Source organism: Alnus glutinosa, chromosome 5, assembly GCF_958979055.1.
Source record: "Alnus glutinosa chromosome 5, dhAlnGlut1.1, whole genome shotgun sequence".
NCBI classification, from domain to species: domain Eukaryota; kingdom Viridiplantae; phylum Streptophyta; class Magnoliopsida; order Fagales; family Betulaceae; genus Alnus; species Alnus glutinosa.
This window is the reverse complement of record NC_084890.1, coordinates 26,365,904-26,383,097: the sequence shown is the minus strand read 5'-3', so window position 1 is coordinate 26,383,097 and position 17,194 is coordinate 26,365,904. Positions and strand designations below refer to the sequence as shown.

General features: G+C 37.1%; 3 protein-coding genes across 3 annotated transcripts; 1 reads left to right on the top strand and 2 right to left on the bottom strand.

The window, feature by feature from the left end:
* Positions 1-1,981: 1,981 nt before the first annotated feature.
* Positions 1,982-5,865, bottom strand: LOC133867808 (uncharacterized). Its single transcript, XM_062304570.1, has 3 exons — positions 5,523-5,865; positions 4,679-4,791; positions 1,982-2,529 (listed from the first exon to the last, which is right to left on the bottom strand). Exons 1-3 carry the CDS (start codon positions 5,638-5,640, stop codon positions 2,449-2,451), a joined length of 312 nt encoding a protein of 103 aa, XP_062160554.1. The 5' UTR covers positions 5,641-5,865; the 3' UTR covers positions 1,982-2,448.
* A 1,141-nt stretch (positions 5,866-7,006) lies between these two features.
* LOC133869852 (uncharacterized) lies at positions 7,007-10,054 on the top strand. Its single transcript, XM_062306949.1, has 3 exons — positions 7,007-7,818; positions 9,065-9,362; positions 9,803-10,054. The coding sequence occupies exons 1-3, from the start codon at positions 7,168-7,170 to the stop codon at positions 9,889-9,891; spliced, it is 1,038 nt and encodes a 345-aa protein (XP_062162933.1). The 5' UTR covers positions 7,007-7,167; the 3' UTR covers positions 9,892-10,054.
* A 979-nt stretch (positions 10,055-11,033) lies between these two features.
* LOC133869357 (pentatricopeptide repeat-containing protein At4g19191, mitochondrial-like) lies at positions 11,034-14,124 on the bottom strand. The gene has a single exon (XM_062306334.1). The coding sequence runs from the start codon at positions 13,988-13,990 to the stop codon at positions 11,837-11,839; it is 2,154 nt and encodes a 717-aa protein (XP_062162318.1). The 5' UTR covers positions 13,991-14,124; the 3' UTR covers positions 11,034-11,836.
* Positions 14,125-17,194: the final 3,070 nt, after the last annotated feature.

The window sequence follows — 17,194 nt, the reverse complement described above, 5'->3', positions numbered from 1 at the left end:
TATTTCCCATTATGCCTCTCTCTTGCTGTTTGTTTCCCAAGAAAGTGTTGGAAACTTTTTTCTTTTTAAAAATTTTTCTTTTTGATGATGCAGATCTGTACCTGTGAGGGGCCACAAGGAAATTGACGGGGACGAGGAGCATCCTGTGGAGGCCAAGAATGGGGTACTCATTTTTTCTTTTTGCTTTTGGCTTCTGGTTTGTTGTTCTCTCTGTTAAGAGTAATAGAGAAGAGAGAGGTTTTGCCGTTGTGGAAAGGAACAACGAACAAGCAAGGTTGTTGGTCAGCGGATTTATGTTGACTAGGTTTGATTTGGTGCTGATTAGGGCTCTGTTGCAGCTCTAGCTTTTTTCTATTGCGAACTTCTCTGTGTATTTTGCTCTCTGCTCTTGCTATTGCATGTTTGAGGTCAAAGAGGTATAGGCTTTTTACAATTTTGTCAAATCTCGTTTAAACCCTTGTTTGAGTTATGGGGTTTTTTTTGTGCTTTTCTGGGCTGAATCTGAGATGGGTTTGTGTGATTTTGGTGTATGAAATTTGAACTTCATGCCAGTTAAAGTGGTTTCTTTCAAAACTAATAAAAAACAATATATAGTTAAAATAAAGTAATATTTAGAGAGTTTGATGTAGGAAGTGTTTAAAAAATGAGATAAAATCAAAAAAGTAGATTGTTTAGGTTAAATTTGGAGAAAATTTTGAAGAGCTTGATGTGGATGCTCTTACTAATTGAGCGAGTTTTTAAAGTACCGAACTCGAGTTCATATCAAACTAAACCGAGCGGGTATCGAACGGATTATCAAATAGACTAGTTTATTTACAACCCTACTTATAGTCTCTTAAGTCCTAGCCATGATTGAAACATCTCAGACATATGATCTTTATTTAACAAACAAATAACAACTTCTACTAAAACTAAACTACAACAAAACAAATAACAATTTCTACTAAAACTTCGATCCAAAAGAGTGGTGATCCTACATATGACAACAGCGGTGGAGCTGCAGGTTGTGGATTGGCACCAATTAACTGCAGATGTTATTTTTCTTTAATTGAGGAAGGTTAAAAATCATATTTTTTATTTCGGTATCAATTAATCCTTTTTTTTTTTTTTTTTTTAAAAAAAAAAAGGACTTACTAGGATAGTGATGAAATAAAAGTCTAGCTTCTAGCCTTCCTCTTTTAGATTACTTGAATAAGAAATACTCACAACATGCCTCACATCTAGCCTTGCATCAGTTGCATGTGCTCGCGATGTGAGGCCAAGGTAGCCATGAAAACACTACCCCCCTCCTATCCCTCCGTTGCGGGTTATAGGTGTTTGATTATGGGTGTTTCAAACGCTTTTGTGGTTGCGATTATTCCGATGGCTTCACTTCTTCCTCCATGAACCGTAACTGTGTAGATGACCCGTGCAGTGTGATTTGCAGCACAATTTTTCTTACATGCCCCCGAGGGTATGCCACAAGGCATCCGGGAGGTGGTGTGACCACCCCCGGCTCCTTATGTGGCTAGCCGTCCACCCCAATGAGTGGTCAGCCAAACACCGTAAGGTTTTTTTTTTTTTAAAAAAAAATAAAAAATAAAAATTGAGAGAATATATAAAATAATGAGGAGTTTTGTATGGAAAATGTAGTCTATTCCTACGGGAATATCTATTTCTCTCCAATTTTTTTTAGAGGAATAACTATTTCTCTTCGAAAGAAAAAAGTTATTCCAATTGGAATAACTATTCCATTAATAGACCCTTACCAAACAAATGAATGATTATTCTTATGAAATGGTCATTCCATTTTAAGGGTCTATTATGCGAACCAATCGAGACCTAATTGTTATAGCCGTTTTAATCCCAAGAATTGACAGACGCACTTTAGTAGAATACATAGCCATCAAAGTTTCATAGATCTTGAGGCGAAGTATCTGATGGCATTTTTTTTCCATCTCCTTTGCACAGGTGAACTTTTCAAACCACATCAACTCGTGGCTAGACAGAAAGAAATCAAATCCATAACTATGCAGGAAACACACGAAAAAGCAAAAACAAAAAAGAGCCACGAGGCACTCTGGCATCCAAATAGCACACAGTCGATGAATCATATTGGGGGTTACATTTGTGATTATATCAAAGCAAACGGCTGCGTTTTTGACGAAAGCACCATGTATGATATGTACAATACAGTGCACCAGTAATGGCACACATTTCTTACCGAACAACAGGTGTTACATTTGTGAACACTCTCTCCCTCTCTCTCTGTGTCTCTCTCTCTCTCTCTGCCCACTTCATTTAGTATGAACTGGTAAAAAAAGAGCTAATACGTAGATGCAGGGAATCCATGAAACAGTCGTTGCATCTAAAGCATCTAACAGAAACTTCAAAAACAAATACATGTGGTTGCCTCAATGGTGCAGTTGAGGCGAGATCAAGTACAAATCTTACACTGGTATTGATAGTCTAGCGGGATTTCTTTAGACGTTTGGGGGGCCGCATTGGTTCTTTCCTTGAATCCTCTGGAGGCTTTAAGTCAATAAATGGCTGCAAGCATTTAAAATCGAAATAATTAATATGCGAAACAGCACATCATATTGTAAAATCTAGACCAATTAGCACAAAAACATAGCAACCAAACTCCTTCAGTTGAAAACAAGCTCTAAGATGGTTTTACTAGTAAAAATTGTCTGATGTCAAAAAATTGTACCATTTCCAAAAGTAATATTAGGCACCAATGCATATGAAATCAGTCAGGCTGTGACAGCATGATTATAACAAGAAGTCCAGCAGTAAGCATATTTCAATCCAGCCCAAGGGGAAAAGGATCATAATGGATATCAAGAAATCACCCGGAACTTAACCAGCCCGCACTAGCCATATAGAAACCATGCAAGTGTACTGGCTGGTTGGCTCCAACATTATCTATCTCAGCAGTTAATGGTTTGTCATATTTGGCCTCTTCTTGCCTAATTTGTCTTACTCCATTCTAAGAGCACTAACAACAGATATCCAATTATTTTTCTTAAATTTAAGGAACAAAATTACCTTTTACTTCCCTATACAAATATACTCCACAATAGCTTCCCTTAATATTTTCTTATATCATTAAAATATTAATTTTTACTTTTTTTTATTCATTTTATTTTTTATACTCTCTCTTCGTTGTCGTCACCATCAAGCACACGGACAGAACTCACCAATTTTATTTTATTTTATTTCTTTTCTGAGCCGGAACTCACACCTATTTAGCCATCAACATTAAAAACCTAAAATGAAGCTTCAAATCAATACACATTCATCAAGCCCCATATCAACTCACCTTGCTTGAGTTTCTTTGACGACTGAACAAAAGCCCCAACAATCCAAAAATCTAAATCCTGGATATCTCACAAATCAAAGCCCACACCACTGCTCGGTTTCTCTATGCAAGTGTGAGAGAAGAAGAAGAAAAACTAGTTGGGTTTCAGGGTTAGGTTTCTCTATCTCTCTCTTTCAGTCTCTTCTCTCGCCATGCAGACTGCTTGGACGTTGATTATCGAAGGGGATGTGCATTGCTGATCACAACAGTGAAGAAGCATATAGGGAGTTGTGAGAGCAAAGAGAGAACGAATTTTTCTCAATATAATAAACTCATTGGGTAGCTACAATGCTACCCAATGCATTGTAGCTACCCAATGGTTTAAGGAACTTTTGGGGAATCTGCTGCAAGCGTCTTTTTGTAATTTTTTTGAGATTCTCCTAATATTTAAGGAAGGGAACAATAAGGTATCTACTGCTAGTGCTCTAAGCTATGAAAAAGATATTCTCTCTTTTAGCATCTATCTAATCTTCTTGTGCCTCGTATTAATGGAGACTCTACAACAATGATTCCAAACAAGTGTCTTTTTACATTTCATAAACCTATGATCATTCTGTTCAACAAAAATGTAATGAACTAATCAAAATTCTTTAAAGTACTCGTAGGAACATTTTGTAGTCGGTCAAACATCCATAGTATTCACTCCCCCTAACTTGTTTTAGCTTTAACTCACTTTCAATATATCAAATACTGAAATTCTTTGTGTAAAATTTCATCATTCTAAAGCTATAAAATGCATGGTGGTCTCTCCAAATGTCCATCATGTCTCACCTAGACCCTTCACTCCACCCTTCCGTTGACAAAACATGACATAAGTAATGGTATGTCTATTGGATATCCAAAGCAATGGAAAATCTATGAAGAACAGAAAAATCCAAACCCAACAACCCCACCTCACTCAACCCTTATGGACAATAACTCAAAGAGATAACCTCCGAATAAGGAGATCGTGCTTAAAAAGACTTATCACAAACAATATAGTTAAGACCATACATGTTTTGCCCTTTGAAAATCCAAAAAGAACTCCAAATCAAGGACCTTTAAGACCAGTTCAAGAGTAATAAGTATCAAAGCAAAACCATATGATATCCATAACCAATTAGGTATTCCAATTCCGCACTCTGAAGTCTCAGTATTCTATACAAATAGCTAGCTAAAGTCAACACATGGACAGATCCACCTAGGAAACATGCAAGAAGACCAATAAGTAGCTTGAGTAAGTGATTCTCTACTAAATTGTTACAAAGAAACTCTTTCTGATGACTACAAATGAACATGCCTAGATTATCAAACATAAAAAATGCATAACTGAAATAGGACGACATTATTTCTAACCTCTTCCCATTTTCTTTGAAGTTCCAAAAGCTCTTGACAATATACAAGGCACTCCGCATGGTATGCTGCAGCTAACTCTTTTATTAAAGCCTTCCGTTTAATAATGCCAATCACTTCAAAGAAAAATACGGCAAGTGTGAGATATAGAGTAGGATGATTGTTAGTCAGTTTCCCATTAAAAAAAAAAAAAAAAAAAAAACATAAAAGTCCAGAATCCTGCAAAGAACACAATTAGGCCAAAACAGCTAATAAACAATCAAAAATTTTATGCTTTCTTGCTGATTATCATTATCTTCTAAATAACCATGCCTGCCGATCTAACACCAATGACCAAATTGTTCAAAATTAGAAGGACCTACCATGAAAACACTGAATAGATTTATTACAGGTGATAACTGAAATCGTGTTAGAGAAACGATGCCTAGAAAACTTGAAACAAACACAAAATTCGGCAACTTCAAAGAAAACTGGCTAATTTTCCATGAATCACAAAAATCCGGACGTGGATCGATTTCGTACCATGTTGACCCACAATTACAATAGAGTTTGGTTAATGATTCAGAATCAATTTTAGTGCTCTGGAACTGGAAGGCAAAAACAAAGAGGGTGTTTATGGAAAAACAATACCCAGAAAACTAAAGCCTCTCAGGCGAAGATAATAACCTGAGAGCACCATATTCTACGAACAGAACCAACCCCACAAAAATCCAAATTGAAACCCTAAAAATCCTAAACACAAATAGAAGAGAAAGAATTCCCAAGAATCCAAAGAAACATCAAGAAAATCAAACCAAACTGAACAAAACAGCGAGAGAGAGAGAGAGAGAGAGAGAGAGAGAGTTACTTCGACTAGGATCGAACGGTGGTGGTGGTGATGTTGGCGACGGTTGAGGAGGATCGGGTTGAGGGGAAACCTGCTGAGCCGGCGGGTCAGGAGGAGATTGTTTTGGGTCTTGGACCATGTTGCCGGTGGGATCCTGGGAGCGACGTCGGAGGTTGTGGGGGAGGGTGTTGTTAGGAGGCGGACATTATGGGACGGACCGAAAAAGGTTTATAAAGTAAGGGCGTTAGACCGTGAGATTGAGATTGAGAGACGCTGCTCAGACCCATCGTGTGGGTGGGATTTCGCTTTACGATTTCTATTTCAACTCCGGAACCCGTTCCGTTACCAATACAAAGTCAAGGACATCCAGAGAGATACTGGTTTCAAAAACACCAAGTTTATGCTACTGTTAGAGATTGGTGAAAATATATTATATTATATTATATATCAATTTAAAGGTTTTAATTTATATATATATACATATAAATTACCTTATTGTTCTTTTAATATAATGAGATATGTTTTAGTATTATTCTCTTCCACATTTTTTTTTTTTAAAATCAAACATTAAATTTGTAAAATTCTACATATAGCCCCACAGATTCAACGGTAAATTTATATATATTTTTTGCATGAAGATGGATAAAAAAATGTAAGATGGCAAGAAAATGAAACTAAATATTTTACTTAGTGACCCTAAGTATAAGAGAGAACAAAAAAGAACAAAAAGAGATCATGGTAAATAATCTTGGTGTGGATTAGGAATGGGGTTAAGGGAGATGAATTTCAAGACAAGCAAATTGACAACTTTTTTTTTTTATTTAAAAAAAAAAAGGTAAATTGGCCCAAGAAGGGAGAAAGGAAAAATTCAAATAAAAAAAAGTTTTTAGTTGATTAAGTTACTCGGATTATAAATATAAAATCGGCAACAATCCTAAAGTTGAAAGGATGAAGTATTTTTAAAGGTAAAAGTATTCTGGATAAAACTCTATTTTACTTGAAAATATAAAAATTGTTTTTGATTGCACCTAATGACATACAGAATATATATATATATATATAATTATCTCACTCCGTTAATGCTAGCTTTTGTTAAAAAAAAAAAAAAAAAATCAATGACTATTAATCACTGCCATATGAATATAATATAATGATATAAAAGTGTGTTATATAGTATTACCATTTTTTAGAAGAAAATTATCTAAAAGTTGATTAAATTATCACATTAAAATTATAAAACAATTACAAGATAAAATTATAATTAATAGCACTAAAATATGTTTGCCGATCGGTTTAGGATGCTCGAATAGGGTAAAGTGCTATTTTAGTATCCAAACAGATATTTCAACCTCTTATCCCCTCCTTACCCTTACCCTCCCCACCTCCCCACCCCCCCACTTTTTTTCTTTTTTTTTTTTTTTTGGGAAAAAAAAATTTCAAAATGCGAAAAGCAAAAGAAAAAAGAAAAAAGAAAAGAAAGTGGGGAAAAACCGAGAGAGAGAAAGAGAAAGAGGCATTTTAGTCAAACCAGGTATTCCCTAAACCCAAAACTAAAACCTCGCCCTTTCTTCTTCTTCTTCTTCCCCCAAGGGTTGGGTTTTCGTTCCTGAGCCTCCAGTTCAGTGAGGCAATCAAAAGAAGAGACAGAGAGCTCCACCATCCAACCATGAGTCTGATAGCAGGCTCGTACGAGAAATACATATGGGGTTTCAAGCTCAAACCCCACAAAGCCCCAAGCCTAACCCTCACCCCTCTCTTCTCCTATCTATCCCACCAATCCCCCATCACCACCGTCGCCTCCTGTGGAAACGTCGCTGCCTCCGGCGGCGCCGACGACACCATCCACCTCTACGACCTGCCCTCAGCCTCCTACCTTGGGTCTCTTCACGACCACTCCGCCTCCATCACCTCCCTCTCCTTCTTCTCCCCTCCCCACCTCTCCTTCCCTCGCAACCTCATCTCCGCCGCCGCCGACGGCTCCGTCTCCATCTTCGACGCCGACCCTTTTGTCCTCCTCAAGTCTCTTCGTCCCCACAGTAAGGCTGTCAACGATCTCTCTGTGCACCCATCTGGGAAGCTGGCTCTGACTGTGAGCAGGGACGGGTGCTTGGCGATGCTCAACTTGGTGCGTGGTAAGAGGAGCTTTTGTGGTAGGATCGGGAGGGAGGCCAGCTTGGTGAAGTTTGATGTCGGTGGGGACAGGTTCTTCATGGTTATGGAGGACAAGGTCGGAGTGCACGAGGCCGAGGACGCCAGGTTGGTCTGCGAGTTGGAGAATCCCAAGCAAAAGCGGGTCCTTTGCGCCGCGCCCGGCGAGGTTTGTTTTTGTTGGGATCTCTGTGATTTTGGGTGCTTGGTTTTGGGTATTGGTGGTGGTTGATTTCTTGTTGCTTTCAGTAGTTGTTGTTCATTGATTGTGTTTTGTTGTTCATTGCTGACCTTCTTGTGCGGGAAAGAAATGAAATTTTGAGTGTTAGGTATTTGAGGCTGAAACAGCTTTTGATATTTGAGCAATTTCATGAGAATGCTGGTGATTCTAAGTGCATATATGAGTAGTATTATTGTTTCTGAGTTATTAGATCTTAGATAGTGATATTATGTCATGCAAGTTCCTTTGTGTGTAGAGACAATTTCATATGGCAAGAGCTGTAGGTATTCATTCACCGAGTGGCTGATTGATAGTCTATGCATACTTCATTGCCAATTTGTGGATTTTCAATAAGTTATACTCGATGAAGCTTTATGCATGAACCCGATAAAGTGAAATACCTATAATTGATCATAAGGAGCCTCTAAAACCCACATGACAAGTTATGTCATGCTTTTCTGTACATTTTCTTTTGTTCTAAATGAAATGGCCCCAAACCATAATTTAAGTTCTCTCCCTTATCCCATGAAATGCCATGAGAAAGAAAAATAAAAAAGGAAAAAAGGGTTATTCCCCTTGGCCATCTTGATATTAGGATTATAGCATGACTGAGTGGTAGGGAGTTATTAGCGTAATTTTATTCTTGTAATTAATATAGACGGTCGATATTGCAAAGTATTGCCATTTTTAGGCTTACATGTGACGTAAACTTCAAGTTCTTGGTGGTTTAGGATGTGGAGTTCTTGTGGCACAAACGAGATCTTTAATGTTTATGAGAGTCTTCGGATACTATTTTCTAGTTATGGGCTACTTGGGATAACTTGAGAAAGAGGCATGTCCACTGCGAAGTGGTTAGAGACTCATGGATATTGATTTTCCGTCTTCTTGTGATTGAGTAGGTCATGCCCTAGTTAGTGGTGGAGTTGTTGGCTTGTTGGAGAGGTCAATTTAGAAGCCACTACAATATAGAGGTTTGGAAGATGATTCTTCTGTGCTTAATGTGGTGCATTTGGAGGGAACGTAACGCTTGAAACTTCGAAGATTGTGAGGAGACAGTGATAGAGTTAAAAGCCATTATATATGTTCAAAACTCTTTATGTTCGGATGGCTACTTACAATTGTTCAACACCCATTTTAGATTTTCTTTGCTAATTTTGTCTCATTTTAATTACTAAATTTCGTTTAAAATTGACAGAATGGACTTCTATATACTGGTGGTGAGGACCGGAGTATCACTGCATGGGACACAAAAAGTAGGAAGGTTGCATATAGCATTGAGGATGCACATTCTGCCCGTTTGAAAGGTATTGTGGTGCTCACAAGGAATGATGGTACTGCTTCTGGCGATGATCCGTATCTAGTCGCATCCGCGTCTTCGAATGGGATTATACGTGTCTGGGATGTTCGCATGGCCATTAAAGAAAAGCCATACCCATTGGCTGAGGCTGATACAAAGTCAAGGCTTACTTGTCTTGCAGGATCATCTATCAAATGTGAGTCTGATAAGTTCACTCTCATTATCAACCGACAAATTACTGTGCTTGCAGCAAAACCAAGGCTAACGTTTCTTATTTATATTGCTTAAATTATTACTATTGACATGATATGTTTGTTTACAACAAACAATGAGTAGTTATCATCTTCGATTTTTTATGTTTTTTCTTTTTTGGGTTCTTTTTTTATTCAGTCATTATTGATTGATTTGGGCTTGTTAGGTCATAGCAATTCAGAAAATGATTGAATCATCTGAAATTTGACTGTCAAAATTATTCGTTTTAGTAATTGGAAATGGTATTATCTAATGGTTCTTATATGAAGTTCTGCATGAATATGACTTTTAGTGACCTTTGACTTCTGTGCTTTATACTTCCATGATCTTGCTTCATGTTCTTGTAAATTCTGAGTCATTAACATGTTCTTTATCCTGTTTCAGCTTTCAAACAAGCACGACCCGGAAGCAGCAGCAGTAGTATTCCAAAAGAAGAGCAAGAAAAGCAGGACTCAGAGATGGAAGGTTCATAAAACAAATAAAATTTTGCTTCCACAGATAAAAAGAAGTTGCGGGTTGAGGAAATTGGCTTAAACTTGTTGAATGGCTTATGGGTTCTTGCTGACAAATTTAGTTTGTCCAACTCAAATGTTGGGCTCAACCAGTCCCAACTGATTAATTTTGACATTTATGATACTGACTTGCATTACTTTAAATATGTAGGCTACGTTTGTTAATGGTTTTTTTTTAAAAAAAAAAAAAATTTGAGGAAGTGTTCTAATGTAATATAAAGGTATTTTGTGTTTAAGGTTGTTTGATATTGTTTTTATTTTGAGAAGTAAAAACAGAAGGAAAAAATAAAAAGCTTTAACAAACAAAAAGTTTCGGGCAATCTTATTTATGCGTCTACTTTAAGGTCTTTCCAAATTCTTTTCTTGGGTTTTCTCTTGAAAATATTCTAGAAACTGAGACATAGCAAATGGCCTTAATGGTGCTCAAGTGAATTACGGATTCCTCAAGAGTTCAATGACGGATCCTGCGTCTCAACTCTCATGGCTCTCTTTCTATACAAATTCCTAATCTCATCGTCACCATTAACTTCTTCTGAAAAGTCTTATCATATTCTTCGAACTGCAACGGGATCTTTTCTATTTCAAGTGAAATAGAAGGGAACCATTTCATGGTTCATACTAAATTTTACAGTATCTGATAGTGTATATATTGCTTACGTTGTTACATCATAATACTATGTCACCTTTATATAAAGTAAAATCTAATATAAACTATGAAATGGTCTTGAACTACGCTCATCCCTAATCTAGGTGACTTATAATAGTTGATTTGTTCATCCTCTCATTCCGTCCAGAATTTAGGCCAGAACCTTGTCTATGTAATTGATTTTAGAGAAATGCTATTTTTCCTTCTCCTCTCCCATCCATCTTCCGTCCAAGTCTATTAATATTTTGTTTAAATCTACCATCAAATCTATAGGACCCACATGTGAGTTCTATAGATCCAATGATAAATTTAAAAAAGGTTGGACAGAAGTAGAAGGAATAGCAAGTTTCATAATGTTATATTGTTTTGGTTCCGATAATGGAACTCGCCAGACATGGAGAAAATTGCAGCTTGGCCTCTTCCTTGACCAGGAAAAGAAGCAATTAAGATTAAGATGTAAAACAACAATAAAATTAAATCTATTAAATAATAAATAACAAATTCTTTTCTTTTCATTTACTCTTCTGGTCTATGTATCTTGGGCCGTATCAGATGTACTGGTAAATACATGGTGTTCTGAAATTTCCCCCGAGTCCTTTACTATGATGTTGAACGGATACTGACAGAGTGAAGTGATCAGAGCAGTTCTGATAGTTTAAAAGCAACTCATATAGTTTTAGAAGGATGAATCTGGGAACTGAGAAAGAATTCTAGGTTTCTCTTGGAATTCTGCAATAGTTTGTTGCCCAAGGTACTCTTCGAATCACTGAAGCAGCTTGTTTTAGTTCAACTTGTTTGGAATTCTGCAATGGCTAGTGTGAGCTCTAGGCACCGTGGCTTTAGGTCAACTTGTTTACTTCTTTCTGACATGATTCTATGTCGTCTTCGACTACTGCAGAAGGCTTGGATATGGATAGGGCAGCAAGAGGATGCTCAAATGGAGAAAGAGCCAGACCACAAAAGATCGCCTTCAACTGATTGTTTGGGGCTGGCTTAAGGATCAAAGTAATATCCAAGGCAAACCATGAAAAGAAGCATCTGAACAAGAAAATTGGCTTATCTTAGGTGGTTGATAATCAAAAAGCTCCATGAAATGGTAGCTAAAATTTGAACTTAACCAAAATCCTCCCTGTGACATCAATCCATGTGAATCCCATCTCAGTACAAGGCTATTAATGGCAATCAGATGCACTCTGCATTTAGAAACATCATAGAGGGTAAAATCTTTTCAAAAACTTCTCCGACGAACAAAATTGAAGTTTAAGACTGTATTTCTGAACTCCTCTTTCTAGCCTCCTTGATTTCCAACTCTATGTTTCTTAAAATGGTGTATATATCATCTGACCTAGTATGAGATTGATCAGCAACACGAAACTCATGTACATGTCCATTTACTTCTAGCCAGCTAGAGCCAGGGGTTTTCTTCAATCCTCGATCTCTAAGAAAGGTCCTCATTTTAGCGACCCCATCCCACTTTCCAGCTGCAGCATAAATATTGGAGAGCAATATGTAATTTCCAGCGTTTTTCGGTTCCATAGTTATAAGCTTCTCAGCGGCAAACTCCGCAGCCATGGTTTCCGAGTGCATCTTACAGGCACTTAATAATGGCCCCCATACCTGAGCATCTGGTTTGAAAGGCATAGTTTCTATGAGTTCTCTGGCTTCATCCATCTGCCCAGCACGCCCTAATAAATCCACCATGCAAGCGTAGTGCTCTTGGGTTGGTTGAAAGCCATAGGTTTCCATCATCTCCTTGAAACACTCCTTCCCTTCTTTAACGAGGCCTGAATTTACACACGCTGTCAATAGCCCAAGAAAGGTCACTTGATCTGGTTTAAAATTTGAATGCTTCATTTGGTTGTGCAACTCAAAACATTTAGACCAGTCTCCGTGCTTAGCATATGCACTGATCATAGAGTTCCACATGATTAGATCTTTTCCATTGCTTTTCTCCTCATCAAAAATCTTCCGGGCCATTTCTATGCATCCACATTTTGCATAGCTGATGAGCAGTGCCGTATTAACAGAGGAAAGTAGGTTGAGGCCGAATTTCAATGAGTAACCATGAAGGTATTTTACATTTTCTAGTGCCCCAATGTTCACACAAGCAGGCAAAATGTTAATAACTATAACAAAATCAACTCTTACTCCTTCCGCTTTCATCTTGGCAAAGAGAGACAAAGCATCAGCGGACTTATCATGGGTCACATATCCTTTTATGATTGCGCTCCATGAAACCACAGTCTTGTTTATCAATGAGTCAAAAATCTTCCTTGCAGAATTCAAATAATCACACTCACAATACATGTCAATAAGAGAATTATGGACTGATACTTGATAGTCTGAACCGTTTCTTATCACATGGGCATGCAATTGTTTGCCCCACTCAATAGACTTTAACTGTGTAATTGAAGAAATCACAGGTAATGCTGTGAATAAATCAGGTCTAACCCCTGATCTTACCATACACCTTAATAGTTCAAGGGATTTCTCGAGGTACCCATTTCGAGAATATGCTGATATCGTTATATTCCAAACAACAGAGTCCTTCTCGGGCATTTTCTCAAATAGCAATTGTGCAACTTCCAAACTACCCAACTTGGTATACATGGACAATAGTGCGGTATTCACTGCCAAATCCTTACATAAGTTGCTCACAACAACCAAACAGTGAATAGCCTTTCCCGCCTGTAACGAGCGCAGATCAACGCTTGACCTTAACAAGTTAATTATAGTAACCGAATCAGGCTCGACTCTCTTCATTCTCATTTTCTCAAAAAGCCGAAAACACTCCTCGGCATTTCCATCTTGAGAAGCCTCAAAAATCAAAGAATTCCAAGAACCCAAATCACATACAGACTTTCTCACAACCAGTTCGTTCTCATTGTCAAAATCACCACAGTTCCTATACATCTCTACCAAAGCAGTATCCACCAAATCAAATGAATCAAAACCGAGTTTCACCACATGCCCATGAGCCTTTTTCCCATATTGAACATCTGGCAAACAAGAACATGACCCCAGAACAAAAGGGTAAGCATCTTCATCTGGGTACATGGAATTCGTGACCATTTCTTGGTACACCAAAAGGGTTCTCTCGTGTTCACCAAACCTTGACAAACTTCTCAAATTCGCGTTGTAAAGAACTGAACTTGGGTTGCTAATGGAATTGAAGACTTGTTGGGCGAGATGGAGGAGGCCAAGATTGGCATAGGAGTCGATGAGTTTGGAAGAGAGTGCCGGGTTTTGGTGAAGGCCATGGAGGGTGAACCTGGCATGGATTTGTTGAAGGTGTTGGGGTTTTGTGCAGAGGTTCAAGAGGGAAGATAGCGTGCCGAAAGGTTTTGTTTGGGTGGCGGGAAAGTGTGGGAAATGGTTGGGAACGAGACGCCTTAACTGTTGAATTTGAGGCATGTTAGGCAATACCTAAACAGCATTTTTTGTGAGTACGCCGCTTGCTGAATGCTGATACTATGTTCTTTTGCTCTTGTCGGACACCGGCGACGTTTATTATGATCGCTTTGTAATCTTTTGCAACTTCTTCTCACTTCTGTTTGATGAAGCCTTCTGTTAAAAAGCAAAAAGGAAATTCACAATCACCTCAACTTTGATCATTTTTTTAATTACCCTCTGAATTTTAAAATTTAATTTGATTTATCTATCTTTCAATTTTTTTTATTTTTTATTTTTTTTTTCAATTTCATTTATCTGTTAAATCTTAATAGAATAGTGTCAAAATTCTCAAATTGCCTTCATTCTTTATAATAATAATAATAAAAAAATTTAAAAAAAATTGAAGGATTAAAGCGTTGATAAGGATTTAACGAAATTTACAAAAATATTCACAATTGAATATTTGAAAAATGTTTATATTTTAAAAAATTTGTTATGATTTAACGAAAATTCTAATAAAAGATGAAATTGAAAAATTGATACACTAAATTGAGAAATTTTTGAAGTTTCACCAAGCAAAATTAATAAGGATACATCACTTGCATTGACGGGACTGGATTTTGATATCTTTTACATATCTTATGCAATGATTGTTACTTTTAGGTTGTAAATTATCATTGAATTTGTAATAAACAACTATTATTAAGTGATTGTTACAATTGATGTTGCTTTGTAATCTTTTACGTATCTTGTGCAATGATTGTTACTTTTAGGGTTGTAAATGAATAGAGCCGCTTAAGAACGAGCTTGGGTATAACTCGGGGCTTGAAATCGATTCATTTATTAAATGAACAAAGCTTGAACAAAAATTTAGCATCGATTGTTAAACGACCCGAACTCGTATAAACGCAGTTCAACTCATATAAGTATGTATAACTTCATTTTTATAATATTATTTTTAACATTGTAATGAAGACATATTATATATTTAAAAAGATTAAAAAAAATGAATTCTCTTCGTAATGTAATAAATATAGCTTGGATTATTGTAATTGTGAATCTTGACATGTATATATATGTATTTGTGTGTATATGAGTGGATTTATGTATATATATATATATATATATATATATATTATGTGTGTGTGTTTGTATTGGTGTGTGTTTAATGAAATGTAATAGAAGTCATGACTCATGTATGTTAAAACAGTTCTCAATATGATGGCACAAGCTTCCAGAAAATTCTTATTTCTCCTTGTAAAACAGTAAATATCAATAAATGAGCTTGTTGGGGGTGTTAGCTAGTCCCATTCCGATGCTTAAGTTAGTCTTTTGAGAGAATGTGTATGGATGCTTAATAATAATAATTTCAACTAGAGAATACCTAAGTGCCTGTGTGTATTTATAGAGAGGACTTAAATATGTTTTTGAGGAGTGATCTTGGGCTTTTCGGGATCTCTACGATCCAAGGGTCGTGGGTCTTCACGCCTCTGGATTGTAGGTTTTCACGTCTCGAGGACGCATCTTCACGTCTCCAAGACGTGGGGTTTCACGTATCTGGATCGTGGGTCTTTACATCTCTGGGTATCTTGGGACCTTAATCTCTCCATGACTTTACGCAAGCTACTCCTGGATTGGCTACTCCTAGATGGGCTTATTATCCAGTGGATCACGTAGTTGGCCTTTCTTAGGTCCAATGTTAATAGATGGGCTTGTATTTAGAAATAAGCTCATCTATTAAATGTTGAGAATATTTCCCAACAATATATGTGATGAAAGTTGTGAGCTAGTGTGATTTGGTTGATTGCTTGGAACTCATAGTAATCTAATTGACATATTTGCTGACTGCTTTTTAATACTGTTATCGTTACTTGTACTCACTTTATGAACACAAACAATTTGTCATATTCTATTGACAAATAATCTATATGTTTGTAATCAGTCTTATGAATGTCAATGTATGTATTTGATCTTGCACTGCTATTTTGGACAAAGAGTAATGCTACATATCATCCCCTTGTCCTCCTTTTATCCTCCCAAGATTGATGTGGCTCTTAAAATCACTATTGAATTTATGATAGATCATTATTAGATTTTGATCCAATTGTGATTTTAAGAGCCACATCAATTTTAGGGGGATAAAAGGAAGACAAATGGATGATATGTAGCATTACTCAACTTGAGAATCCAGTTATTGAAGCACTTAGCCAAGTTATTGTGCAGAAGGTCACACTTTGTACTTGTGTTGAACCATTCCTTACACCAGGTTCTAGGGTCAACCTTTTCTAAGTACTCATGTGCTTTAGGATTAAGGCCCTTGAACTCATTCATTGCAGCATAGAATCCAGTCTATGTGTAAGATAAAGCAGCTCTCCACAATATGTCCTTCAATAACATCCCCATGTGATCATCGTTTCTGAAATTGACGTATAAGTGCCGCACACATATACGATGCTCAACATGAGGACACGCCTCATGTAGGTTTGGTACCAGTCCCTCCACACATGAAAACAATAAACACATCAAAGTTTGCATTTAACATATCAAATCACCTACAAGACATGTAGATCATAAAAAAAGCAAAATGAAAATACTTACCTTTTGTCTATCTGAAATGAAACCCACCCATGTGGACCACTAGGGCCAAGATCTGCTAATAAGGCCTTGAGAAATCATGCCCAGCTTTCCCTAGTCTCTGCCTCCACCACAGCTATAGAAAATTGGGTACATGTTATTATTGGCATTCCTTCCAATAGCTGCCATTAACTGTCCCTTGTAAACCCCATTCAAGAAGCATGCATCAAGGCCTATCAAAGGCCTATACCAATCTTTGAATCCATTTTTCATGGCTGCCAATGACATGTACATCCTCTGGAATTTACAAGGCACTTCGGGCATATGTTCTCAACCATCAAAAGTATACAACTTTCAACATTTGTGCTTCTGATTGTTGCACAGTAGTCCCATAACTGGTAGTATTGCTCACCCAACTTCTCATAAATGACCTCTTGTGCCCTCTTCCTAGCCCTATACAAGGAACTAGGGTGGATCTCAACATTCAACTTCTTCTTCACCTTTTTCTTCAGGACATCTATAGGCATGTTCGGCTAATTGCTAAAATCGTCCATGCACCACTCGGCGATTTAGTTCGAAGTGATCAAGCGATTCTTGTATTTCCTATGGCATTTATGTTTAGGCCTAATTGAAATTAGTATGAATGTGGAC

Excerpts from the sequence above, each read along its gene's own strand:
- LOC133867808 (XM_062304570.1), bottom strand. The coding sequence starts at position 5,640 with ATGGTCCAAGACCCAAAACAATCTCCTCCTGACCCGCCGGCTCAGCAG. Across the intron at positions 4,792-5,522 it reads ACCGTTCGATCCTAGTCGAA|TGATTGGCATTATTAAACGG; the intron begins GTAACTCTCTCT and ends TTTTCTTTGAAG. Across the intron at positions 2,530-4,678 it reads TTCAAAGAAAATGGGAAGAG|CCATTTATTGACTTAAAGCC; the intron begins GTTAGAAATAAT and ends AAATGCTTGCAG.
- LOC133869852 (XM_062306949.1), top strand. The coding sequence starts at position 7,168 with ATGAGTCTGATAGCAGGCTCGTACGAGAAATACATATGGGGTTTCAAG. Across the intron at positions 7,819-9,064 it reads TTTGCGCCGCGCCCGGCGAG|AATGGACTTCTATATACTGG; the intron begins GTTTGTTTTTGT and ends TAAAATTGACAG. Across the intron at positions 9,363-9,802 it reads TGCAGGATCATCTATCAAAT|CTTTCAAACAAGCACGACCC; the intron begins GTGAGTCTGATA and ends ATCCTGTTTCAG.
- LOC133869357 (XM_062306334.1), bottom strand. The coding sequence starts at position 13,990 with ATGCCTCAAATTCAACAGTTAAGGCGTCTCGTTCCCAACCATTTCCCA.